Here is a 27,974-nt window from a genome sequence, read left to right on the forward strand (position 1 = left end):
AGGGACGGAGGGAGAGAGGAGAGGGAGAAGGCGACACACACACACACACACACACACACACACACACACACACACACTGAGAGAGAAAGAGAGAGAGAGATTGTTCCAGCTGCTCTCGCTAGAGAAAGGGAGTGACCCAAGGGGCCGCGAGTGAAGGGACAGGATGGCTTAGGCACCTCTGCCCACAGGACCCCACGACAGGGAGAGGTTCCAGCTACAGCTCCTCCGTGGGGTCATGGCAGGGACTGGGGAGTCCCCTCAAAAGCCCTGAGCGCCCCCTGCACCGCCGCTAAGGGACACCCCAGAAGTTAGCATCAGTGGGACTCGGAAGCTCCGATCTCAACAAGTAAGTTGTCTTCTTTTCCTCCTCAATTTCTCCCCCAGCTCGCGGGCTCTGGAGGGCAGGACGACACCCTCAGGTGTCCATCGCCTGGGCAGCAGGCTTTCACAGGGAACCTGCTAGACTGGGAGCCAGAGGGGATAAGGAAAAGCTTAGGGCAGGTCCAAGTTTAGGAAATTGGAGATCTCCGTGGCTGCAGGCTGCCCTGGGCATTGGGAGCCCAGCCATAAACACCTTTACTTCTGGCACTAGACCAGGGCTACCTGGGGGTGCCCCAGATCTCCCAGCAGTGGTTTCAGAGGCAACAGTGGCCAGGAGTGGGTGGGGTGGGGAGGACATTTTTCACCTGGTAGGACTCTTCCTTCAAAAAGGAGCAGGGAGGGCCAGGATGGGGGCGGTGCCCCCCTCAGCCTTAGATCCCCAGCCTAGTCTTGCTTTTTCTTTTAAGTGTGGCCAAACTGGAAACACGGCCTTGTGATTTCTGCCCCCGTCGATGCCCAAGTCACTTCCTGCATACCTCCCTATCTCCTTTTAAACAGCTTTCAAACGGTTCAGATAGGCCAGGGGTCAAGGCTGTGAGGACAGAGGATAGGGAACAGAGAAGGCCGGCCTTGTCATTGCTCCCCTTCTCTTCAAGTGAGCGCTTCTCCCTGCAGAGCTGTTGGTCCCCTGGTTTTATCTGTGCCTTGCCTCAAACAGGGCTCTCCTACCCCGGGGGCTGTGGAGAGCCTCAGGTCCGGCCCCCAAAGTTCTAGGACCTACCCTGAACATCAGGGTGAGCAACGCCAGCCCAAAACCTGTTCCAGGAGCCTTTTCGAACACCAGAAGAAGATCAACAGGAACATGCCAAGTATTTTACTCTGTTTCAATCCTTTTAATAAGCTGAGATTATCATCATCCTCATTCTACAGGTGAAAAATTGCAGCCCAGAGAGGCTGTGCAACTTGCCTCAAGTGCACAGCTCATAAAGGGAGATTCTCTCCTATATCTGACTCCAAAACGTGCCTTGTTTTCATCAAAAGCCATATGCTTTATCGGGCTTTCTGGTTCTCAAAGCACTTTTCCATGTGAGGAAAAGGCTAATATTTATGAAACCAAGGTGCCGAGCTAGATACGTTTACATGAGTTCATCTTGACACCAGTCCTGTGGGGCAGAGCTTATTTCTTCTGTTTTATAGATGAGAGTAAGGGTAACAGAGTTCCAGGCACTAAGTGGCAGCAGCATTGATATCTCCAAAACTCTTGTCCTCTGGCTTTAAATCCAGGGTCTTTCCACTAACAAAAGCTAATTCTGAAAGCTGCTCTTGTCTTTCCACATCCCTGCTTTTCCTCAAAGCCAGGTGTAAATTGCATCATCTGGCTGAATGAGGCCCTCAGGCTTCCTGGAATCTGAGGAACGAACAGGGCAGAGCAAATGATGTGGGAGTTAGAAGCCCGTGGTTGGTCTCTGGCATAAAGAGCTTGGTCGGCTTGGCTGGTATTTTAAACTATCTACGGACCCCACCTGAGATGGCACCATTCTGCCTAGAGGCATAAGGCCTTCAGCGGGAGGCCCGGGGCACAGGGTATGTGCTTCTTGGAAGAGCAGCAGCAGGGCTACCATTGAAAGACTGGAAACAACACATAGAGAACTTGCCGGCTCAGGAGGCTGAGGTCAGGGGATTACTTGAGCCCAGGAGCTCAAGATCAACTGGAGCAACATAGCAAGACCCCACCTCAAAAAAAAAAGAAAAAGAAAGGATGGAGAATTTGCCTATACATTCCACAAAGCACAAGGATTGTCCCCAGAACAATATTCTAGACCTACTATCTAGCTCTCCAACAGAAAGGGAACCAGCCACTCAGGCATGGCTGTTTTCTGGCCTCTCCAAAAGCTGCTATAAACTGCCGGCATTACTCACAGGCAGCATTTTTCATTTAAGTAGCCTGCCCGCATTCAACAGAAAATGAATGTGCTCCATCCAGTGAGCAGTTCAGCCAAGGGTGAGGGGGGGTCAAAGCGAACCTGGGCCACATTCACTCTGCCCAGGGCTGTCCCCAAAGCTTAGCTGTCTTCTCTGGGATGAAGTCAGATCTTAGTGGGATTCCCCACCATGGCTTCCCCAGAGTCTGCTGGCATGTCCTGAGCAGTGCAGAGCTCTTTGTCTGTGGGTCCAGCAGAGACACGTGTGTGGCCCTGTCACAGTAGTCCTCAGCCTCGCTGTCCCTGGTGCCAAGCAAAATCCCTTTGGGGCTTTCTGCAAGCACCTGACTGGGTTTCTTGTCCAGGAATTTGGGAGACTCTGAAGGCTGCTCTAGTCATCTGTGATGAAGTAAACCCCCAAGGAGGGAAGAAACGACTAGAATGCCCATTCTCTGTTCCCATTTCTCCTTCAAATGACCTGATTCTTCCTGCCTGCTGTGGGTGAAGCCACAAACGGGTGTCCTGTGCTTTCATGTACTTGAAAACTGCATCCACTTCTGCATTGTTTTTTTTTTTTTCTTGTTCAACAACCATTCATTTGATCACCTATCATGTGCCAGCAATCATTAATTTTTGGAAACGTTGGAATGTGATCGTTGGGGCAGGGTTATGCTTTTTGTTTAGGAGAATGTTAGCAAACACTTGCATTTTCTGAGCCAATACTGATTTGACTATTTAGGCTGGAGGTGGAAGGATGGTGGAGAGAAGGCAGGGGTCAGGAAATCCATAGGTAGTTCAAAGGGGCCATTTTTGGATGAAAATGTTCACTATGTATGAGCTATAGACAGGTCATTGAGGGCTGGCAGTGTTTCCAAGAGCGGATCTGTCATCAGATAACTGTTAAGATAGTCATCAGCCATGAAGGAATCTTTCTGTGTTTTGTTTTTTTTTTTTTTCTAAAGAAAAAAACAAGAAGAATGGGAGTTCCAGTTCAAAAGATTGTAGTGAGGTATTTGAGTAAGAATACCTGAGTGTATTTCTCAAAAAGACTTGTGGAGTGGCTTTCTCTGGAATTGTTTTAAACCAGAGTGGACAGCTTCCACTTCTGACATTCTGCCAGCCAGGGCTGGCGTGAGCGGCTGCCTCTGAAGGCCCTGCCTGTGCAGCAGCAGCTTATCTAGTTCCTCCTACCTTGACATTCTGATAAGGGAGCTATTCTAGTCAACAGGGCCCAGGATGGCGGGAACCCTTGCCAAGAGCCGTGCTAAGTTAAATGGTAGAGCCAAAGCTTTAACATGTGACCCTGGAGATCCTGGCTAGTGCTTAAAATGTTAACTTCCATTATCGTTCCAGGCCAGAGCAAGCTGAGGGCAAAGGTCATGGATCATCTGACCAGTTGGCGGGTGGCAACGGCACTTCCTGGTCACCAAGGATCAATCAATAGAGTGGCCAGATAGTATGGGGGACAGGAAAGGGTGAGGGTGGGGGAGAAATGGAGGGGTTGGGGAGGGAAGGAGAGAGCAAACTTGGAGTCTCATTCTCATCCCCTGTGACTTGGTGGTCCGGGGCTGGGTGTGCTGCTTGCCCTACACCTTCTCCCAGATTTCAGGCACCCGACTTTACAATCAGGGAGGTCCAATGCCATCATCCTACATTATTTCCTGCTGCTCAGAAAGGAAAATGGGAGTGGGGTGCGGTGCAAGAACCCAGAGGACCTCAGATGCTTCCTGGGACCAAACCTATGTCTCCCCCTTAGAGTGCGCCCGCCACCCCCCCAACCCCAGGGATGACTGTACTGCTGAGCACTTGGTGCCTGGAACCCTGGGCAGTGGGAGGTGCTGCTTCTGCTTCAGCAAGGGGGCTGTGCAGCAGTGCCAGCAGAAGCCATGGGTGTCAGGCCCCAGGAACCAGCCCACTGGACATCACAGTATGAAGGCTTCCCCGGCCAAGTCAGGTTGCTTTGTGAAGTGTCCTTCTCCAGAAGAACTCCCTCAAAAATGAGTGGGGAGCTTCAACCACAGGCCTTGTGTAGGCACCTGAGCTAGACAGGCGGATCTTACACACCAGGCCTGCCTGCCCTCTGAGCTCTCAGACCACTGCCTGGGGGCGGCAGAGCTGCCCAGAGAGACTCCAGCATCCATGCTGCGCGCCCTTAGGGAGAGGCACAGGCGTTGCAGGGGCGAAGGAAAGCTGCCCTTATGGAGCAGGGAAGGCTTCTAAGGGGGCTTGAGAAACAGATTTGCTGGTGAAGGGGTAGAAGGAGCCCAGGGAGGGGTTTGGAGAGGAGGGAGCCAAGGCCAGACACAGGGCAGTAGGGAGGGAGGCCTGGGCCTGTGGCTGTCCCAGGGCACCTGCCCCCAGCCCCGACCACCTCTCCTGCATCTCTTTCAATCTCCCCTGACTCCTCCTAAACACTCATGCTTGGTCACATTTTATTTCCTTTCTCTTCCTCTCCCTCTCTCTCTTTCTCATTTTGGTTCTTTTTTCCCCTCCATTTTTGTCTTTTTTCACTCATTCTCTTGATCATAAATGCCGTTTAGTGCATTTATGCTTCTTTAACTCAATCTCCTTATCGACTGCAGTCATTCTTTATTTTTCCACTAAACGCTTTGATTTTGAGATCATTATAGATTCACATGCAGTTTCAGAAATAATGAACAGAGATCTGCCACTCCCTTCATCCAGTTTCTCTCAGTGGCAATATTTTGCAAAACTGTAGTACACTATCAAAACGCATACATAACCGATAAGAAAACAACATTTCCATCACCAGGAGGACCTCTTATGTGGCCCTTTTATAGCCACACCCACTTCCATCCCACCCCACCCTCTCCTTAACCTCTGGCAACCACTGGTCTGTGTTTGTCATCTCAAGAACGTTATGTAAGTAGAATTATGCAGTATGTAATCTTTTGGGATTGGCTTTTTTCACTCAACAAAATTCTCTGGGGATTCATTTAGGGGTGTGCATGTGTGCTTGTTGGGGGGGGGGTGTGTGTGTGTGTGTGGTTTTTTTATTGCTGAGTAGTGGGAATGTACCACAGTGGGAATCGTCCATAGTGGGAAGGTACCATTGCTTGTTTAACCATTCATTTACTGAATGACATCTAGGATTTTTTCACTTTGGGGCTATTATGAATAAAGTTGCTATAAGCATTTGTGTACTGGTTCTTGTGTGAACATAGGTTTATAGGTTTTCGTGTCTCTGGGATAAATGCCCAGAAGTGTAATTGATGGGTCATCTGGTAGTTGTATGTTTAGTTTTTTTTTTTCCAAAGAACTGTCAAGCTGTTTTCCATTGTGACTATGCCACTTTACACTTCCACCAACACTGTATCAGTGATCCAGTTTCTCTGCATCTTTGTCAACATTTGTTATTGTCACTATTTCTTATTTTAGCCATTCTAGTGCTATCTTATTGGGTTTTATTTTGCATTTCCCTGATTGCTAATGCTGTTTACCACTTTTTTTTTTTTTTTTTTTTTTTTGAGACAGAGTCTTACTCTGTCGCTCAGGCTGGAGTGCAGTGGTGCAATCTCGGCTCACTGCAACCTCTGCCTCCTGAGTTCAAGTGATTCTCCGGCCTCAGCCTCCCAAGTAACTGGGACTACAGGTGTGTGCCACCATGCCTGGCTAATTTTTGCATTTTTAGTAGAGACGAGGTTTCACCATGTTTGCCAGGCTGGTCTCAAACTCCTGACTTCAGGTGATCTGCCCACCTCGTCCTCCCAAAATGCTGGGATTACAAGCATGAGCTACCACGCCTGGCCTGTTGACCATCTTTTTATGTGCTTATTTGCCCTCCACATATCCTCCTTAGCAAAATGTCTTCTCATGTCTTTTGCCCATTTTCTAATTTGATTGGCTTTTGTTGTTGTTTCTGTTGAGTTTTGAGAATTTTTAAGTATATATTTTAGATACCAGTCCTTTGTCACTCAGATATGTAATTTACAAATATTTTCTCCTACTTTGTAATTTTACCTTTTCATCTTAACAGAGTCTTTTTCAGAGCAACTGTTTTTAATTTGACGGAAGTTTAATTGATCAGTTTGTCTTCTTATGGATTGTGCTTTTCTTGTCAAGTCTAAGAACTCTTTGCCTGCCCTAGATCTTGAAGAGTGTCTCCCATGTTTTTCTCTAGAAAGTTTTATTGTTTTATATCTAAGTTCATGATCCATTTTGAATTAACTTTGGTATAAAGTCTGAGACTTAGGTCAAGGTTCTTTTTTCTGCCTGAAAATGTGCAATTGCTCCGGCACCCTTTGTTGTAAAGGCTGTCTTTCCTCCACTGAATTCCTTTTGCACTTTTGTCAAAAATAAGTTGGGCATATTTGCAAAGGTCTATTTTTGGGTTCTCTGTTCTGTTCCATCAATCTATGTGTCTATCCTTCTGCCAATACCACATAGTCTGGAGTTTCCTCATAACTGCAGTTATGTAATGAGTCTTGAACTTGTGTAGACTGATTCCTTCCACTTTATTCTTTTCCAAAATTGTTTTATCTATTCTAGTTGCTTTCCCTTTTCACATAAGTTTTAGAATAATTTTATCTATATCTATAAAAAATCTTGTGAGATTTTGATAGAAATTGCATTGAATCTGCATATGAATTCAGAGAGAATCAACGTTTTTACTCTATCGAGTCTTCCAATCCATGAATACAGTATGTTTCTCCATTTATTTGCTATTCTTCAGTTTCTTTCTTTGGCATTTTGTAATTGTTAGCAGTTCTTTTTGCTCCTCCATGAACTAATTGTGTGACCTTGGACATGAGTCTTTCAGACCTTCAGTTCGCTTTCTGTAAAATGTGTCTAATAACACCTACCTTGAAATGCTATGGGAAAGTCCAATAAGTTAGCGCATGAGCAGTGCCCCATGGCAAGCGCCAAGACGCCGTTCCCTTCAGCTGAGTCTCTCATCTGTTCTTTCTTTCCTCCTCCTCAGCTTTCATTCTGATGCCCACATCCACTTACACTTCACTTTGCCTTTCCTTTTTGTCCTTTGCTTTTTTAAATCCTTCTTTCGTTCTCAACTCCTTACTCTAATTTTCCTATTTCTTTCTTCCTTTCTTTCTTTTTTTTCTTTCTTTCTTTCTTTGACAGAGTCTCACTCTGTCACCCAGGCTGGAGTTCAGTGGTGCAATCTCGGCTCACTGCCAATCTCTGCTGTCTGCGATTCTCATACCTTAGCCTCCCGAAGAGCTGGGACTACAGGAATTCAGCACCATGCCCAGCTCTTTTTTTTTTTTTTTTTTTTTTTTTTGTATTTTTAGTAGAGATGGAGTTTCACCATGTTCGCCAGGCTGTTCTCGAACTCCTGACCCCAGGTAATCCGCCTGCCTCGGCCTCCCACAGTTCTGGGATTACAGGCGTGAGCCGCCGCGCCTGGCCTTTTCTATTTCTTTCACTTTGTTTTTCTCGTATTCTCAATGGATTTTTCTGTTTCATTTCTTATCCCATGATATTTGTCTATCTCTTCTTTCTTGGATCTTTTAAGCATTCCATTTTTGTGGAGTTGCTCAGACATTGAGTGTGAGTCAAGGGCCACTCAGCCTGGGTTCAAATCCAGATCAACCGCTTACTAGATTTGGGGCAGTTGACTCACCCTCCTGCACCTTAGTTTTCTCATCTATAAAATGGGGAGAACAGTATCTACCTGGTACCTTTTCTGAAATGATTAAATGAGTTTATACATGTAAAGCATTTGGAATAAAATTGGGTATATGGTACAGCCCCAGTAGGTGACTATAATTACTGGGATCTTACCTGTTATGTCCAATTTCTGTGGCTCTTTCTCACATTTACCTTCCCTCACCATCTCATCCTTTTCACTTGTATATGAATATATTTAAACTCGCATTATCTTGCTTTCAGACTGTCGTCTCTGTGCACTTCTACCTCATATTCCCTAATCATCACTGAAAAATTGGCACCAGCCCAGGAAATCTGTCCCTTGGGTTATAGAGAGGAAACAAGTGGTTTTTCATTTTGATTTAATTATTAATCCCTTTTATTATTTAATGTGGAATACATACACTGTGGGGTTACAATGAAGAAAATGGATTATCACTGTACAGCTCACTTTCAAAGAGATGGCAGGCTTAAAAAGGAAAAGTACCAGACAGACAGAAACAAACGTGGGGAAAAAGCAAAATTAATTAATTTGATTTCCGTGCCCTTTTCATGGCCATGATTTTTCATACATCTTCTGTGAGATCCAGGAGGGTGCATGTGGATTTTGCAAGTAAGCCAAGCTAGGTATTAAAGGGAAGGGGTGTAAGGAGTGGCCAGTGGCCCACAGTGGCTCACCAGGGAGGGCAGAAAAATACTCATCCTGAGCAAATGGGAGCCTGGCAGGTTGGGAAACTCAGTCACAAGCTCACAGGCCTGCTCCATGGGTGCAGTCCTCAATAACGGGCTTCGTCTGTGATGCAAAGTTACTTGAAAGGCACTCACCTATCACTAACCCTTTCGAATCTATATTCCATACCTTGAATCAGGCCTAATATCTGCCCTTTAAAAAATTGCTGAATATATTTAGACTCACTTAGATACACTGGACAGAGGGATATTTTAAATACCATCAAAATGGTCTTTTTGTCTCTGTATTTTCTCCAAAGAATTGAACTCCCCAAGCAAAATGCCAGATCTGCCTGCGCTCCTTTCAGACTAGAATTCTGACTCCCTTTAAAAATCCTTACATGAAACACCATTGAATCCTTCTCTCTCTGCCTTTTTGTGTTTATGGTGACCTCTCAGTATTTTGGTTTCTTTAATGACAAAGTAACCGTGGAATTAGTCCACAGCATTTCTAGGGTACGTGTTTCTCTCCAGATATCAGAAAATAATGCATGAGGTTTTATTACTTCCTTAGACTTGTGGTGGGGAATCCTCCAAGATGGAGTTAAAATGAGCAGCCGATTCTCTCTTGCTCATCTGGGCTACCCGAGGCTCTGCAGGCCCCAAACTCACCTTCTGTTGCCCCATTTGGCACCAACCACCCCCCTTTGTTGTGCAGCCAGAAGTCAGGGCTGCCTGGCAGGCCTATTGCTAAATCTTCCAGTGTTTGTATTACATAAAACTTCACAGTCGGTGTTTCTGTGTCTACAATGCCAGAATCCTGGAAAAGAGTTAACTCAAATTTGTGTGCCTTCTGGCAAGCCCGACTATCCAACTACAAAAGGGGACTAATGTGAGGATTCTCCTGAGCCAATACAGGAGTTGAAAGAGCCCAACAGCAAGGACTTCATGTCTAAAACACCAAAAGCAATGGCAACAAAAGCCAAAATTGACAAATGGGATCTAATTAAACTAAAGAGCTTCTGCACAGCAAAGGAAACTACCATCAGAGTGAACAGGCAACCTACAAAATGGGAGAAAATTTTCGCAACCTACTCATCTGACAAAGGGCTAATATCCAGAATCTACAATGAACTCCAACAAATTTACAAGAAAAAAACAAACAACCCCATCAAAAAGTGGGCAAAGGACATGAACAGACACTTCTCAAAAGAAGACATTTATGCAGCCAAAAAACACATGAAAAAAATGCTCACCATCACTGGCCATCAGAGAAATGCAAATCAAAACCACAATGAGATACCATCTCACACCAGTTAGAATGGCAATCATTAAAAAGTCAGGAAACAATAGGTGCTGGAGAGGATGTGGAGAAATAGGAACACTTTCACACTGTTGGTGGGACTGTAAACTAGTTCAACCCTTGTGGAAGTCAGTGTGGCGATTCCTCAGGGATCTAGAACTAGAAATTCCATTCGACCCAGCCATCCCATTACTGGGTATATACCCAAAGGACTATAAATCATGCTGCTATAAAGACACATGCACACGTATGTTTATTGCCACATTATTCACAATAGCAAAGACTTGGAACCAACCCAAATGTCCAACAATGATAGACTGGATTAAGAAAATGTGGCACATATACACCATGGAATACTATGCAGCCATAAAAAATGATGAGTTCATGTCCTTTGTAGGGACATGGATGAAATTGGAAATCATCATTCTCAGTAAACTATCGCAAGAACAAAAAACCAAACACCGCATATTCTCACTCATAGGTGGGAATTGAACAATGAGAACACATGGACACAGGAAGGGGAACATCACACTTCGGGGACTGTTGTGGGTTGGGGGGAGGGGGGAGGGATAGCATTGGGAGAGATACCTAATGCTAGATGACGAGTTGGTGGGTGCAGCGCACCAGCATGGCACATGTATACATATGTAACTTACCTGCACATTGGGCACATGTACCATAAAACCTAAAGTATAATAATAATAATAATAATAATAATAAAAGAAAAAAAAAGAAACATAAAAAAAAAAAAAAGAAAGAGCCCAACAGAGGTGCAAACTGCCATTACGATTCCATGATAATAATTCCACATACTAGGAATACCAGGATTATTTCAGACCTTATATCTGCTCTTAACCTGTACCAATCCAATCCAGGGGGGCCAAGTACATCACACCAGTATTTGGTAGGACAGAATTTTTCTTGATAAAATGGTGAAGATGTCATGAACATTAGGATTTCCACTAATATTTCCATTTCTTATATAGGAAAGAGATCCAGGGTGGTAACCTGTAGAGTAACATGTAATGTGGAGCATAGGATGTGGCCAGGAGAGTCAGGGTTATGATTCAGAACCAAGATGGCTGAACTCTAATGGGTGTGCAGTAGGAGGGTGGGAAAGTGTGGGCTCTGAAGTCAGGCCGCTGTCAGTTCAAACCCAGGTTCTGCTGCTTGCGAGCCATGTGGTCTCTGGCAAGTTCCCTCCCTGCTCTGAATCTCAGTCTCCTGATCTGAATAATGGACACATTACACTTATTCCACAGTGTTGCTGAGCTGATCAAGTGCATTAACGCATGTAAGGCACCTAGTCCAGAGTAGTGCACGCACACACACACACACACACACACACATACTTCACTTCCAGAGCTGTTCTGCAAAGAAAAACCAAAAGGCAGTACAAGCTGCAGCAGGCAATGAATTGATCACGTGTGTAAAACAAAAACAAAAAGAGTGCAAAGGACATGGAGAAGGCGGCACAGACAGGAAAGATGCTCCCTAAAGAGCTTGCCCAGGTCAGGGTGTCTCCACGCAAAACGAGGGACACTGAGTGACTCTGGGAGCAACCTCAGTCCTGCATCCTCGTCAACACCCTGACTTTGTTCTCAACAATAATCCCACCCATGTGGGGAGCTCTCCTTTGAGGGACAGAGGCCGCCCAGAAAGGAGGCACAGGATGTACTGAGAAGGGGAGACCTGGGCTCCAGTGACAGCTCCCCAGGGATGGTGGGTCTGAGCAAGGCCGATGCAGCGGAGCCCCTCACCCACCTGAGATGCCTCGTCCGCCTTCCTAGCAGCTCCCTTCTGCAGAGCGCTTAACAGCTTGGCAATCAGAGAACGCTGTGTGCACGGACAGCTCCGCGGGGATGAAGTGTCCCATCTGACACAGACTGTTCTGAGATCCACACTGTCCCTGCCTGGCTCTGCGTTTCACTGAAAGCCCCTTACCTTGATTCTAGCCCTCAGCCCCCATGCACAGCCACCGGCGACTCTAGCCACCCTGGATAGTAAAGGCGCCCTTTCTGGGGCATTCTGCTTCGAGAAGAGGTGGAAGAGCTGTGCATGCCTGGAGCCCCTGGGAGCCCATGACAGCCAGGAGCATCCTGGGCATAAAAATCAGCACCTGTGGCCTCATTCCACTCATCTCGCACAGCTCTGCAGTCCCTCACCGCTGGTAATCAGCATCCATTATATCGGCGCCAGGAACCAGCTCAGGAGGCCACCTGATCCGCCCTCCTGTCCCTCCAGCCCCCTCTGAAAGGACTCATAGCACTTGCGGTCAGAAATCTCTCCCCATTGAGACCATTTTTACTGTTGGTGAACTGGAGGACTATCGCATTGCCCAAGACGCTGTTCTCTGCAGCAGGTTTGCACAGGGTGCCAGTTAAGGAGGAGAAGGCAGCGAGGAACCCCACACTTTAAGGAACAGGGATGTCATAGCAGCCGTCTGCATGGGGAAGGGGGCTGGGGAGCACAGGGCTATTGGCAAGGAGACAGGGCTAGTTAGGACCACGGGAACCAGGCTGATGAGCACTGAGGGGGCAGCCCAGGCGGCCCTCTCTACTATCATGGGCCTTGCAGATTGAGTTCTCCTCTTCCTGCCGGGCCTCCTGCCTTTGTTGTCCTGAGGACTGACAGGTAGTGTTTGTGGCAGACCTGTTAATGCAAACAGGGAGGCTCTGAGAGGAATTTAGTGGCACTACCACAACTCTTAACAGCACTCTCAGCCTAACTCACAACGCAGCCCAACATGTCCATGGGCAGAAAAGGCCTCTCTCCGACTCCCTAGCCCAGAAATACAAACCGGCAGCTGACAGACTGAATCTGACTCACACATAGATTCTCTATGGTTTGCTCACTTTTTCTAAAATTGTTGAATTAGTGGTCAACATGGAAAAAAAATTTCATCTTCAAAAGTTTAATTTCTGGCTTTTCTAGAAAAAGCAAAGGGAGGATCTTGCAGTACTGGCTCCACGGCATGGCAAGGCAATAACGAACTAGAGCCGAGTAGCGGCTGCCGCTTTAGAACTGCATGTGTGTACAGCTCACCACAGTCCCCACCACCCCCTACCATGTCACCCAAACCCAGGGCAAGTTTTGGTTGCATTTATCATGGGTTTGTATATTTGCTTTTCCTAAAATAAAGAGAATGCAATATTTTAAATGTTTCTCTACATCAAAATATGAAAATGAGGGTCTAAGACATCCGATTTAAATAAAAATAGGAGAAAGAGTACTAATTGCACGTGACCAAGAAGGACGTAGTGTCTGTGTTGGAAGAACCCTATCCGGCAGTTGCACTCACTGACCTCACACAGCCACAGCCGTGGGTGTAGGCGGCAGAGCTCAGCACAGACCCACAGGTTCTGGTTACTATGGCAGGCACATCCTGCCCAGCTGAGAAATTCCAGAGTGAGGAGGTGTTACCCTCACTCCTGGCAGAGGAAGACCTGCCTTAGATGAAGGAGAATCCAGTGAAGGGGTGTTAAGAATGAAATCAGTGGCTGCTAGTTAGTGGTCTTGTTTCTACCACGGGGGCCGTTGTCCAAGCAGACCTTCAGAGAGTGACGGGGCGCTCTTGGTGATGGTGCCAGAACAACAGGTGTTACCTGGGATGCATGGACACCTTATTTCCTTGGAGCAATCGGGGACCTTTGGGGATAAGTACTGTGGTTAAAAAAGCTGAGGAGCAGCTGTTAGATGAATAGGGAGCATGCTGGAGGGGAGCAGGAGGGAGAGGGAGAACACAGCCCTGGCTGGCGGGAAGTGACCCGAGCTGCTGGGCAGCCTGTGCACAGCGGGCCACACAGCAGAAAATCATGAGTTCCTTCCCTGGTGCAGATCAGGCTGGTGTCCATCTGACTCCATCCAGGGCCAGTTTTCTCAGGGCCTGATCCCCCCGGGGGCTCAGAACAACCCCATCACACCCAGAGGGCTCAGGAGGAACAACCTCCCAGGCAGCAGTGGCTGCACTTAGAGCCTTTGGAATCAGACAAAAACTAGTCCGCTGCTTAGTAACTGTGTGGCCTGAAGCAAGCTAGTACATCACTCTGCTTTTGTGACCTGTAAAATGAGGCGACTAAAATGGACTTAATAGATCTGTTTGAGGATTAAATGATACAATGCATGAAAAACACTCAGCACAAAGATGGCACATAACAGGGATTCCATGCCGGAGCTATTATTACTGTTTGCTCCCCTGTTCTCAGGCCCACAAGGCTCTGCCACCTCACCCTGCTCACTGGGTGCCTTCCTCACCAGGACCTTGCTGACCCTTCCTCGCCCGCCCCAGACAAGCCAAATTCGGAACTGCACCCGAGCCTCTCTCTCGCTCTTTACTGCACTGATTTTTTTGCCTGTGTACTCCCCACCAGACCAGGAACTCCTTGTGGACAGAGAACGCATCAAGGGTCCTCAATCTCATTGCCTGTCGGAGTCACCCGGGGCCAGATTCTGGGACTAGGCATCAGCACGTTGTCTAGATCCCAGCTGATGGCAGCGTGCGTCCAGGGCAGAGAGGTCTTGCTACTCAGGTGCGCACTGAGGACCAGCCGCGTCAACATCACTGCGGCTCCTTAGCAAAACCGCGGACTCTGGAAACCCCAGACCTACAGAATCAGAACCTGCATTTTAGCCAGATCCCCAGGAAGGGAAAGCGCGGGAACGAATGCCAGTGAAGTGTGAGTCGACCTCCTTCTACCCCCAGAGCTCAACATAATTCAAACACCCAGTGGGTGTTGAGTGGGGGTTCACTGACTGACTAATTGACTGAGTGAGTGAAGCCCTGTGTCAGCTTCCACTGGGATTTCACACCTACTCCCTCATGCGCTATGAAACAAACAGGCTCAAAAAGTAAACCCGTAAAACATTCAGGAATTCAGCAATAGACACAGACCTAAGTTGATAGAACAAATAGCTGCAAAATGGTGAGGTTTTTAAATGAAATACCTGACGGGTTTTTAAAGATTTATTGCCACCGGGCTCTGTGCCATGAAACCTCCGAGTACACTAGAACATAATTGTGTTTTGTTTTAAGGTTGGTAACTGTGAAAAGCTGGGAAACCAGGACTGGCCCCTGGGAGGATCCTGTCCACCGGTGTGGCTTGGGCACAGTCTCTGGGTGGCTGGGGCCGCTGGCCCGCCCTTCCTCCAGGAAGAGAGACCCGCTGGCGGGGAGTCCCCGGCACTGCCAACGGCCTCCCCACGCCCGTTCCCTGGGGGAGGCCCTCTGTCTCCCCTCCGCAGGCCGTTCCTGGCTCTCACCCTCCCACCCCGCATCCCCCAGCCCCGCCTCCTCCGCAGCCGCGAAGCTGCAGCTGACTAGGGGGCCAAACCCAGGCGGCGAGCATCGCCTTATGCAGCCCCACTGGGGGCTCCGTCCCCTGCGGGGTGAGCGGTATCCCTTGTGTCACCCTCCGAGGCCACGCTAGAGGTTGCGGCGCTCAGGGCTCCCGGTTCCTGCCGCGCTCAGGCTCCCCCGTCCCAGCCTCCCTCCCCATCTCTCTCTCGCAGGCTCCTCTCCCCTGCCGCATCCCCCCTCCCCCGTCCCAACCTCCTCCACTTCTCTCGCAGGATCCGGCCAAGAGATCGCGGGGTGGCGGGAGGTGCGCTCTGGCGACCCTGGAAGTGAGAAGCAGGCTCTGCAGGGCCAGGGATGAAGGTGCAACGGAAAGCCCTGGGACCTGGACCTTAGGCGTGGGAGGGACGAAAGGGAAAGGTCTTAGAAACTTCTTCAGGCGTGGCTTCTGGGGGGCGGGGCGGCAGGAGGAAAGGGGCAGGGGTTCCCTATCGCAGAGACGCTGCAGCGGAGCAGGGCCTCTAGGCGTGCCCTCATCTAGAGCAGCTGCTGCGGAATCCGGAGAGCCTGCAGGACTAGCTGTGCGATTCCGGGCGAGGTTTTTAAACTCTCTCCTGTTTTCCCCTTTTGTAAACTGAAGATAATGTCTCTCTCCCGGGAGTGGGAGCACGATGCTGACACACCGTAGGAACTCGGGACTTGTTGATTCTCCTTCCTCATCCTCAAGTTGTTTGAAGCACTCCTGCCCCTCACCCCCACCCTTCCAGCCCCTTTCCCAGCCCTGCTCCCTGGAGGAAAATCCTAAGAGCTACCTCTCAGGAGAGCTCCTGTAAACCAGGCACTGTACACACACCTTTCATTTCATCTTCGCAGCAACTCTTTTTGGTGAGTACTGTTATCCCCATTTTGCAAATAAAGCAACGGAAGCTTAGAGAAGTAACTTTTCCAAATGTGCCTCAGCTCCAGGCAAAATAGGAACCTAGGTCATCTGATGCCAGAGTCAGCCTTCCTAACTGTTTATGATCCGGCTTCCCTTTCTGTACTGGATTTTCTATTTCTGCCATAACAGATGACCACAGACATACTGGCTGGAAACAACACCCATTTATCAGCTCACGGTTCTGTAGGTCAGAAGTCCAGGCTTGATGCGACTGTGTTCTCTGCTCTGTTCTCACAAGGCCAAAACCAGGGTGTCAGTGAGGCCAGCATTCTCACGTGGAACTCAGGGCCCCCTTCAAGCTCTTGTGGTTCTGGCAGAATTCAGGTCTTTGTGGTTGTAGGACTGAGGTCCTCACTTTTTCGCTGGCTATCATCTGGGGGCTGCTGTCAGCTCCCAGAAGTCACCCATATTCCTTGCCCTGTGGCCCCCTCCATCTTTAAAACCAGCAAAGGAGAACCCCCCTCTGTCTAATTCCTCTAATAATTTAAATCTCTTACTTAGGGAAAAGCCCAATCCCTTCCAAGGGCTTATGATTGGGTCAAGTTCACCCCAGATGAACTTTCTTTCTTCAACTCAGCTCTGCCATACGACATGCCCCAGTCACGGAAGTGAGGATTTCCTGGGGTTCCTCAGGGGGTGTATACCAGGGGGCAGGAATCACGAGGGTGTCTTGGAATTCTGCCTACTTACAAGTGCCTTCTCTGTCCCCAGCATGTATTCTGGTGTTACATTCAAGTGTAACACCTTGAAGGCTTCCTGCTAACCCTAAAGGGCCTTGAGGGTACTGGGGCAGCCTATTCACCAACCAGTTTGGAGCATTTTCCTATGAGTACAGTCATATATATTCCCATAGAAGAGTATACAAATATCTCCATATGAGACATAAGCACGTCCTCCTCCATTCCTCTTCCTCCGACTTCATCCTGTGTTTCAAAGCTCAGAGAGTGGTACATTTTGATCCAGCATATCTTAGAAAGTAGGAAATTGATAAAGATGTTTGTGATCACAGATAGGGAGACTGAGTTTGAGAAAAGACTCCCAGCCCAGTGGTCTCTCCAGGAAGCCCTGCTGACCCCCAAGCAGGGCTCCTATCAAGTTGCTGTGGCCCTGACTCCTGACATTCTAGACCACGCCATGACACCAAGTTTTCCTCCCTGTGGGTGCGTGATGTTTGACATTCTTAATCCAGAGGTCCATCTAAATGGATGTCAGATTCACTAATGCATCATCTGAAATACAACTGCCTTTGATTTTGCCTCTTTTGAGTCTTTCTCCACTTGCGTTTTCCTATCAAAGGGATTAAACCACTTTGCTGGACTTGAAGCTCTGTCTTTTCCAAAAGCTTTCATCATGTCTCAACACAGCTTCCCATTCACAGACACAGGAAAGGATGGAAGAAGAGAAGTAACAGGCTTGATGAGGCTTAATAGGATTTGCTCAAGTCGGTGCCTTTCCCTACGTCCTGCAGAGAGTAGCTAGGATGCTCAGCTTGCCTAGGCCAGCCACAGCATTCCTCCCTGTCTGTCCTCTACAGACAGTTCTGCAAAAACCCTAGCTTCAAAGAGGAAATGCTAGAATATCAACTATGGGAGGGCTGGCTCTGTGTTTATCTTCTTCATTGCTTTATGTCCAGCTCCTAGCACAGGGATTTGGCTATAGTAGTTCCTCAATTAATGTGTGCTTAATGAGTGCATAATTAATAGAACGGATCTCGAGAACCTGATTAAGGAATTTCATCTCCATTGTCCCTGAAAATCCTTTTGACTTCATAGGCACACAACACTGGAAGCCAGGGTTTCAAGGATGGGGATTTTACTTACCCTTAAAAGAAATCTGAACAGTAGAGGCTCCATGCCAGTCAGCTCAATGCTTGACCTGCAAATTGCCCACTGGGCCTTTAGCTATTTGTCTTAGATATTCTCTACCTCTCTTTCTTTATCTTTAAAATGGGGTTAATGGAATATTGCATTAAATTTCAATTTGACGAGAGATTATGAATACATATGTTTATTTTATTTATACTTATGTTTGTAGCATGCATTCTTTCCATGAATCCCTACAATTGGCTCCCAGGGCTGGAGGAGCAGAGAATATTATCTGGGATTTATAGCAGAGTAAACTGAGGCAAAGAAAGTTAAGTTTGTTTTTCTTTGGACCACAAAGTGGGTTTGTTGGACACTGAGTTCGAATCCAAATGTCACCCTGGGTTGAGCAAGGAATGACTTCTGCAGATGATTCCAGTACACAGGAATGCGCCCCAATACCAAGTCAAAAGTGAACCACCCTTTCCTATCTGCCAGAGGCAAAAAGTTTTCCTATCTGGGCTGAAGTCTCCTAGAAAACATTTTCCCATTTCTAGTACAGCACAAAGCCTTCGCCTACAAGAATGTATGCAATATGTTTAAAAATAAAGAAGGAAACAGTGCAGAAAATCAGCAGCAAGCTGTTTCCCCAAAGAGCTGAGCACAGGAGGATGTGAGCTCCCATGTGCCCCGGCCGATGACTCATTCTTGTGCGCACTGTGCCTGCCCTGCCCAACTTCAGTGGCTCAGGGAGTCCACAGCGGCACCCCCATTGGAAGCCTATCTTGGTTCCAACAGCTGGGGTGTCCAGAATACATGAGGCCTCGGGACAGCAGCATTTTCCACCATCTCTGAGCATCTGTGATTGGGTTTTCAGGATGAAGTCTCCCACTTAAGGCAGAGCAAATTCCTGCTCAGGATTCTGCAAAGATAGCCCCAAGCATTTTCCTCCTTGTCTCATTTATCTTTGTTAACTGCCACATGAAGGAGCAGGAAGCAGGTGGCCCTATGCAGAATGGGAAATGGCCAATGGACGTCTGGGACAAAGCCCTTCAGATGACCTTTTGATATGATGTTTTGAAGGTTATCTTGAAATCGCTATAATCACCCAGGCAGCACAGGAAAAGGCCTGCCAGGGTCATCTGACTTCCCAGGACAGCTGGAATCTACCTTGGTTTGCCATTAGGCAGTCAGCTCAGTGGTTGACAGACCTTTTTCCAGGTTGTTCTATTGGGGACACAGCTTCCTGGTCCTGGTGGAACCTGCAGCTGGAGTCACCCTCAGAATGGTGGCAGGGGAATTCCTGCAAGGGACTGCCCAAACCATCCCCAAATGGGGTCAGTTGAGATTCCAAAGAAGAAAGCACCAAGTTCCAAAGCACTTATTAGGGGAACTTACATGTAGAGCGCTGCACTGGTCCTCATGACAGACAGCAAGAAAAGAGATGCTCTGCTTAGGTATGTCTGCAGCAAGGGCTCTGGGTTATGGAGTTATCTGGCCTAAGGTTGGGCTAATTCCTACATGTTTAGCAACATGTTTAATCTTTCAGTATTTCAGGTAACAACCTAAACAGGGTTTCAGTGCCAGGGAATGTTTCCAGGGCTCAGGCCTGCAGGAAAAGACACGCAGCTGGCCAGGTGACAGAGCAGTCTAGGCATTCTGTGTTTCTCGATCAGGACAGATAAGTAAGTGGGGGTTCCTGGGGGACCCTACACCCAGGAAGGAGGGTAACTGCTAATTCAAGGAAGGCTTACTTATAAAGAGGAAGAAGGGTTGAAGGATAGTATCCCTAAGGTGATGTTTCCCAGGGCCAGAAGCTCATAGAACTTTCCGGAAGGAGTAGGTCACCAGCCTTCGCATGAGCCACGGAGCACCAGTGTCTGCTGGCCATTGTGTGGTGAGTGCTGTGGGTCAGCCTTTGGGCTGCAGCCAGATAAACCTAGACCCAAAACCTCACTTGGCCACATGCTACGTGAGCTTCATTCTTCTCTTCTGAAAAATGGGGGGATAAGAATGGTATTTATCTAACCTGTTGTGAGGATTAAATCAGCTAATGGATAAAAATTTCCTAGTGCAGTTCCTGGCTTCTGAGTGCTGAGAAATGTAGTCTGTTATTGTTAATTAAAGAGGTCTTTCCTAACTGCATGTTAAATGGGTTTTGAGGGAACTATCAGACACCTGTATTGCAGGTGTCTGGGTATCTCTTGGAAGTGTGGCAGGTACCCCCACAAACATGTTATGCCCTTTGAAGAGCTTTGGGGCCATTAACATCCTGTCCATTTCAATTGCTTAGAGGACAGGGAATAATGGAATCAAATTTTCTAATGGCAGGCCTACACAGCAATTTGTCATTTTAATAAGTGCTCAGATGGCTGCAGACTTCACACTCAGACGGTAGGGGTGACCAATCGACAAATCAGGCACATGCCACCTTTTCCTTTCTGTCTGCTGCTAAAAGACCTCAAGATAAATGGAGACAGCAAGGAATGAAAGAAACAGCACAGGCTTGGGCCAGACGAGCAGGAATCCAAATATCAGCTCTGCCTGATTTTTGGTGGCCTGGGTGTCACTTAACCTCTTTGGAACCCCATTTTCTTATTTATCCATCCAATTACTCAGTAAGTACTTTTTGAATACATCCATGTGCCAGGCTGTGTTCTAAGTGCTTGGAATATCAGAGAACAAAACAAACACAAACTTATGCCCCTGTGGAGCTTACATTCTGATGGTGGGAGAGAGACTGTTTGAATTAAGCCTGATTCATAAGCAAACAATATAGTGTTTATATAGTGGGGATTCCAATATCTAATGCCAGTGAGTAGCTGTGGAGATAACAAGCCACAATCCACGTGTAATGCATAGGACATAGTAGGCATTTAATAAACTATTCTGATTATTCTTTTTCAATTGCTCCCAGATTTCTCAAACGCTTTAAACACTTAATGTGTAGTTTGCACCTAGATATTGTTCATTTATTCATTCAACAAACAGCTAGCGAGCATCTACTATGTGCTAGACTCTGTACTAGGCACCAGGGATACAAAAGAACCCTATAAGAGAGTGAGGCCCCTGCCCTTGAGGATTTCACACCCCTGCCCTTGAGGATTTCACACCCTGACCCCTGGATAACAGAAGAGAAGCCTGGGAGAGCCCCGGGGTGGGGGTGGCCTTCCATCTTGTGTTCTAGTGAATCAGAACAGCCCACTTCACTGATGGTGTCTTTTTTTAACTCAAAGCATCCCAGCTATGGCTGGCGATTCTAGGAATGCCATGAACCAGGACATGGAGATTGGAGTCACTCCCTGGGACCCCAAGAAGATTCCCAAACAGGCCCGCGATTATGTCCCCGTTGCCACAGACCGTACACGCCTGCTGGCTGAGGGCAAGAAGCCACGCCAGCGCTACATGGAGAAGAGCGGCAAGTGCAACGTGCACCACGGCAACGTCCAGGAGACCTACCGGTACCTGAGTGACCTCTTCACCACCCTGGTCGACCTCAAGTGGCGCTTCAACCTGCTCGTCTTCACCATGGTTTACACCGTCACCTGGCTGTTCTTCGGCTTCATTTGGTGGCTCATTGCTTACATCCGGGGTGACCTGGACCATGTTGGTGACCAAGAGTGGATTCCTTGTGTTGAAAACCTCAGTGGCTTCGTGTCCGCTTTCCTGTTCTCCATTGAAACTGAAACCACCATTGGGTATGGCTTCCGAGTCATCACAGAGAAGTGTCCAGAGGGGATTATACTCCTCTTGGTCCAGGCCATCCTGGGCTCCATCGTCAATGCCTTCATGGTGGGGTGCATGTTTGTCAAGATCAGCCAGCCCAAGAAGAGAGCGGAGACCCTCATGTTTTCCAACAACGCAGTCATCTCCATGCGGGACGAGAAGCTGTGCCTCATGTTCCGGGTGGGCGACCTCCGCAACTCCCACATCGTGGAGGCCTCCATCCGGGCCAAGCTCATCAAGTCCCGGCAGACCAAAGAGGGGGAGTTCATCCCCTTGAACCAGACAGACATCAACGTGGGCTTTGACACAGGTGACGACCGCCTCTTCCTGGTGTCTCCTCTGATCATCTCCCACGAGATCAACGAGAAGAGCCCTTTCTGGGAGATGTCTCAGGCTCAGCTGCATCAGGAAGAGTTTGAAGTCGTGGTCATTCTAGAAGGGATGGTGGAAGCCACAGGTAAGGCGCTTTGTCCTCTTCAGCCACAAATGGCCCTACCTACACTTCAGACTTAGTCCACTGTGACTCCAGAAGATGCAGGTCTGTGCCTGAGAGTCCTGGAGTGGCACAGGCAACATGTTCAATCCCTAAATCGTGGTTTGAGGGGTACTGGTACTCAAGATTGAGTAATAGCAATAGCTAACACTGGCAGGAGCTTCCCAACTTTCAGGCACCGTCCTAAACAATAAACATCTATCATCTGGCCAAATGTCCTCCCACGCCCTATGAGATAGTGGGGTGTTGTTGTTGTTGTTGTTGTTTGTTTTGTTTGTTTGTTTGTTTTTGAGGCAGGGTCTTGCTCTGTCACCCAGGCTAGAGTGCAGTGGCCTGATCTCGGCTCACTGCAACCTCCACCTCCCGGATTCAAGCGATTCTTCTGCCTCAGCCTCTGGAGTAGCTGGGATTACAGGTGCCCGCCATTGCGCCCGGCTAATTTTTGTATTTTTAGTAGAGACGGGGTTTCACCATGTTGGCCAGGTTGGTGTCGAACTCCTGACCTTGTGATCCCCTGCCTCGGCCTCCCAAAGTGCTGGGATTACATGCGTGAGCCACAGTGCCCAGCCGAGATAGTTTTTATTAAGGTACAGATAAAGACACAGGGACACAGGCAGGCTAAATTATTTGCCCAAGAGCAAGCACTTTCGAGTGATAGAGCCAGGATGGAAATTGAGGCAGGGGACCCCAGAGCCAGCACTTGTTTCCAACAGGACAAACTGTCCCTTCTTGGAACAAGTGTTCTACCCATAAGAGCTCGCTGGTCAGATAGCTCTTGTAATCACAGGGCGAAACAAAAGCGAACTGGGTTCTTTACAGTAGACTTCTCGCTGTCCTTACCCACTGAGTCTCATCACTGGGAAAGGAGGGGATGCAGAATTTCCTAAACTCAAAAGGGTTCTCACCAACCCTTTACTTGGAGAGACCTTTGCTGCAGAGGAGGGGCTTTTCTGGTTGGGCCCCCTCTGGAGCAGCCAGCCCTCAGCACTCTTGCAGAAGCTTGGCTTAGTGAACCCAGGGCAGGTGAGGCTCCTTTCACACAAAAAAACAGTGCATCCATGCTGAGGCATCAACATCCATGTATGCCCAAGAAAATGCCCTTTGTGTGGCCAGCATGGCACCTCCCTGCTCAGCTACTGACTCACCGGCAGCTGGTAGCCAAGGACCCACCAATTCCTCAGCCACTCAGCCATGGCAGACCTCGGTGAGGTGGCTCCAGGGATTCCAAGGCCTGGGACTGCCTGAACTCTGGCAGAGGACTCTAGTCCCCACCCCACTCCCAGTAAAACCCCACATCCTGCGTATTTCATTTCTTCCTCGTGCCTTCCTTTCTCTCTCTCTCTCTTTTTTTTTCAACCAGGTACAATAAGCAGCTGGTCAGGCCCTAAGGATGGGTTCTAGAAACTCAGTCATGCTCAGAATGATGCATGTCTATTTTTCTAATTCTTGCAAATGACAGTGTAGGGCTGGCTTCAGTCTCATTTTACAGATGTCGAAGCTGAACCTAAAAAGCATTATGTAGACAGTGAGTGTTCTTATTCAGCTCTTCCACTTACAAATCTGGAGCTTCTCTCACCACTCTGCCCCCCTAAAATACTAGGGGCCTGTCAGAAAGATGGCCAAGCACACCTCCCAGCCCCCAGGAAGCTGGCTGCCGGGCAGGGGACTCAGACCCAGACTCCACAAGCCTTCCCATTTTGAAGTCGGTGGAACCAGGAGAGGGCAATGACAAGCTCCAGGGACTGGTGCCAGAGGGAGCTGCTCGGCCATCTGCTGGGGGCTGGAGCCTGGCAGGCAGCATATGGTGGCAGGCAGGCAGCCCCATGGCCGAGGACAGTCAGGACTCAGGAAGCTTTCCCCCGCAGAGCTAGGGGCTTGCAGGTCACCCTGCCCTTGGCTCCGGGGTCAGAATCAGGACACAGGCTGCATTTCAGGGGAAAAGCTCCACTCTGAAGCCACAAAGAAGGGATTGGGTGAGAGACATGAGGTCAAATCATAGCATGCCTGACCACCCTCCAAGGCCTTCCTCACTCCCCAGCCACCCAGCAGGGAGAGCGCCCATAGGCTCGTAGTGGAGGGAGCCAGTGCTATCGGCCCCGCTACACCCCCAACCACGCCTCTGTCAAAGTCAGGGGCCCACCGTTCACTTGTCCTCACGGTTTGGCCTCCTTCCCCTCCCGCAACCTGGGCTGTGCTTGCTCTGTCCCACAAACTGTAGGGGAGATCCAAGGAGATTGGGCAGGAGACCCTGGCCCACATCTGTCCTGGATGTGGGTGGTTTGGTTGTCAGGCACATGCAGCCAGGTGTGGGCTGGGAATCCATGCCTCAGCTCGAGTAGCACAACTCTGCCGTATCCTGCCTGAGCGGGTTTGAGCAAGCTCCTTACCTTGTCAGCAAAGTGAGGAAAATCAATCTCTTAGGGCTGTTGGGAGGATTCAAGATGAAAAGGAGCTGTGCTGATCACTATACCTGACACCTGGGGAATCCTTTCCAAATGTATTCAGCAATGACAGGGACACAGCAGGATCTCTAGCTACAGGGCAGCCACTGCCACACCCCATAAGGAGCAGGAGGAGCCCAAAGGGGAAAGGTCCTGCCCATACCTTTCCCAAGGCCCTGGGAGCCTGCAGACGTCTGGCATGGTCTAGGCTGCTCAGGGCCCGGTTTGAGCCTCTCTGCCAAGGGTGTGGGGACAACAAGGGTGAGGACTGAAGGGAGAGGCCTGGCCCAGGAAGGCATCACTGAGAGCAGAGAGCAGGCTGTGAGCCCACCTGTGTGGGTGCGCTGGGGCTGAGAAGCAGCCTTGGACCTGGGTCTGCTTTGTATGAGCCCCTCCCAGAGAAAGCCCAAAGTGGGAGCTGGAGATGGTTGCCTTCAGCACACAACCAGCACAGTTAATGCCTTCCTTGGCCAGAAGATTAAATATCAGAAAGCTGCTTTCCTGTGACCCTAAGCACAGAAGCCTCCTCATCCATAAACAAAGCTGCCCTCCTCTCTGGAGAGAAAGCAACACCTAAAAATAGCATAGGCATGGCACGGGCTGAGTAGACAGGGAAACGAGGCATTGGAGCAGCCTCAAATCAAGAAGCCAAGCTCTGTGTGTGCGTCTGCTCCTCTTCCTATGTGTATGTGTGTGTGTATGTGAGTGTGGAGCCCTCTCTCCATATGTGTCTACCCAAAACAATCCCCATATGTTCCAAATGCCTGTCAGCTTCTCTGTGTTCATTCATGCTGAATTTATCTTTGCCCTTTCCTGCCTTTTTTCCTATCTTAATCTTCTAGACCTGAATGCTGTTTTCAGGAACGAAGTCCCTGCCTTCAACTATTCCAACATCTATTCACTCCAATCTCTAGGAAATGACTTTCAGAATCTTGCATGTTGATTTCTAATTTTCTGCCACCACCACGCCTTGAACTCCTCCAGGGCAAGGACTGTGTCTTATTCAGCTTTACATCTCCACTATGCTTAGCACAAAGTAGATGTTCATGAAATGCTTGATGAGTGGTTGGATGGATGAAGGAATGCATGAATGTATGGATGATTGGATGGATGGATGGATGGATAGATGGATGGATGGATGGATGGATGGATGATTGGATGGATGGATGATTAGGTAGATGAGTGGATGGATGGATGGATGAGTGATAGGATAGATGGATAGATAATTGGAAGGATAGATGAATAAATAATTGGGTGGATGGATGGATGATTGGATGGATGGATGGATGGATGGATGGATGGATGATTGGATGGATGGATGGATGGATGGATGATTGGATGGATGGATGGATGGATGGATGGATGGATGGATGGCTATATCTTTGCCCTTTCTGGCCTTTTTTTCCATATCTGGATGGATGGATGGATGGATGGATGGATGGATATATCTTTGCCCTTTCCTGCCTTTTTCTCCATATCTGGATGGATGGATGGATGGATGGATGGATGGATGGATGGATGGATGGATGGATAGATGGATGGTTGGATGGACAGATGATTAGATGGATGGATGGATGGATGGATGGATGGATGGATGGATAGATGGATGGATGGATGGATGGATGGATGAATGGATGAATGGATGGATAGATGGATGGATGATTGCATCATAATGCATGTAACTTCCATTTCTCCAGGCATGACCTGCCAAGCCCGGAGCTCCTACATGGATACAGAGGTGCTCTGGGGCCACCGATTCACACCAGTCCTCACCTTGGAAAAGGGCTTCTATGAGGTGGACTACAACACCTTCCACGATACCTATGAGACCAACACACCCAGCTGCTGTGCCAAGGAGCTGGCAGAAATGAAGCGGGAAGGCCGGCTCCTCCAGTACCTCCCCAGCCCCCCACTGCTGGGGGGCTGTGCTGAGGCAGGGCTGGATGCAGAGGCTGAGCAGAATGAAGAAGATGAGCCCAAGGGGCTGGGTGGGTCCAGGGAGGCCAGGGGCTTGGTGTGAGGGGTGCAGCCTACTTAAGACCTCCTGTCACTGGCTTCAGTGAACACAGACACTGCAGAGCCTGGGACCAGGGGAGGGGAATAGTTGAGTGTGCTGTTTGGGGTCTCAGAAGCCATCAAGGCTGTGGGGAGGAACCATAAACCCAGCCCTCACAGCTCCCAGCACAGGGCCTCCCTGAGCCAGTGGCATCCTGCCTGGACCCCCCCATGGCAGTGCTGCCTCTTGTGGGTGCTGGCTAAGGGCCAGGCCAGGATGAGTTTCCCCATGGTGAGTGTTACCGGGTGGCATCTGTTCTCCCCACGCCCTGGGTCACTTCCTTTTTTGGGTCTCACAGACCCCTCCAGGGGCTGACACCTAGAGAGAACCATCACCTTGTCCCCTCATTCCTTCCACCCTGAGGCTTGCTGTGGATTCAGAGAGGAGTCTTACCTGATGGGAGCTCAAACCTCTAGTCTGGGATGAGCTCACAGAGCCCTCATGGGTTAAGATCCATCCATATCACATAGGCAATTCCTTTTAAATCAGATAGCAACGACCCATTACTGAGAGCTACAGAGCGTACAGCCCTTGGTGTTCTCTGCTGTTATCTGCCAAATGTGTGTGTTTTTCCTCTGCTGTGTTCTGTGTGTCCAATGTAGCCTATTGGAGAATCGGTCTCATTAGAGTGACTCTTAGAAGGTGGCCTGGGATTAGACAGCCCCTCTGAGCACATGCATAGTGGCATCAGGAGCTTCCTGGCCTCCTCCCAATCACACTGTACCCTGCACCTCCCACCGAGGGGGAACCCCAGCTGCTGGGGATTTTCTAGTGCTTTTTGGCCCAAGAATCTCAGAGTGCTTCTAATCATCACAGTAGTTTTTGTGTTTTGTTTTGTTTTGTTTTTTTCACAATCTCAGCAAGCCTGTGGTGTGACCTGGGGAGAAAGCTGAGTGTCAGGGGACACGATGAGCCAGTTGGCCCTGAAACAGGAATGGGGCAAAGTGAAAGGAGAGCCAGGAGCATTTAAAAATCAGCATCTGGGCCAGGCAAGGTGGCTCACACCTGTGATCCCAGCATTTTGGGAGTCCGAGGCGGGCGGATCCTGAGGTCAGGAGATCGAGACCATCCTGGCTAACACGGTGAAACCTCATCTCTACTGAAAATACAAAAAATTAGCTGGGCATGGTGACAGGTGCCTGTAGTCCCAGCTACTCGGGAGGCTGAGGCAGGAGAATGGCATGAACCCGGGAGGCGGAGGTTGCAGTGAGCCGAGATCATGCCACTGCACTCCAGCCTGGGGGACAGAGCGAGACTCCGTCTCAAAAAAAAAAAAAAAAAAAAAAAATCAGCATCTGCCCCAGTTGTGGCTGAGACACTCTGACCTCAGGGCTCAGCACCTTTGCCATCAAGGCAGATGATGGGATATGAAGCGAAAGT

General features: G+C 48.8%; 2 protein-coding genes across 2 annotated transcripts; one reads left to right on the top strand and one right to left on the bottom strand.

The window, feature by feature from the left end:
- Window positions 1–27,796, top strand: KCNJ5 (potassium inwardly rectifying channel subfamily J member 5). Its single transcript, XM_024255270.3, has 3 exons — window positions 1–346; window positions 21,115–22,061; window positions 26,236–27,796. The coding sequence occupies exons 2-3, from the start codon at window positions 21,125–21,127 to the stop codon at window positions 26,556–26,558; spliced, it is 1,260 nt and encodes a 419-aa protein (XP_024111038.1). The 5' UTR covers window positions 1–346; window positions 21,115–21,124; the 3' UTR covers window positions 26,559–27,796.
- Window positions 12,339–14,402, bottom strand: LOC129047177 (uncharacterized protein KCNJ5-AS1). The gene is made up of 3 exons (XM_003777923.4): window positions 14,267–14,402; window positions 13,149–13,293; window positions 12,339–12,495 (listed from the first exon to the last, which is right to left on the bottom strand). The coding sequence occupies exons 1-3, from the start codon at window positions 14,400–14,402 to the stop codon at window positions 12,339–12,341; spliced, it is 438 nt and encodes a 145-aa protein (XP_003777971.3).
- Window positions 27,797–27,974: the final 178 nt, after the last annotated feature.

The sequence above is a fragment of the Pongo abelii genome, chromosome 9 (genome assembly GCF_028885655.2).
Source record: "Pongo abelii isolate AG06213 chromosome 9, NHGRI_mPonAbe1-v2.0_pri, whole genome shotgun sequence".
NCBI lineage: Eukaryota > Metazoa > Chordata > Mammalia > Primates > Hominidae > Pongo > Pongo abelii.

Excerpts from the sequence above, each read along its gene's own strand:
- LOC129047177 (XM_003777923.4), bottom strand. The coding sequence starts at position 14,402 with ATGTTGACGCGGCTGGTCCTCAGTGCGCACCTGAGTAGCAAGACCTCT. Across the intron at positions 13,294-14,266 it reads GCCCCGGGTGACTCCGACAG|GCAGGTCTTCCTCTGCCAGG; the intron begins GCAATGAGATTG and ends CCTTCATCTAAG. Across the intron at positions 12,496-13,148 it reads CACGGCTGTGGCTGTGTGAG|GTCTGCCACAAACACTACCT; the intron begins GTCAGTGAGTGC and ends TTGCATTAACAG.
- KCNJ5 (XM_024255270.3), top strand. The coding sequence starts at position 21,125 with ATGGCTGGCGATTCTAGGAATGCCATGAACCAGGACATGGAGATTGGA. Across the intron at positions 22,062-26,235 it reads AGGGATGGTGGAAGCCACAG|GCATGACCTGCCAAGCCCGG; the intron begins GTAAGGCGCTTT and ends CCATTTCTCCAG.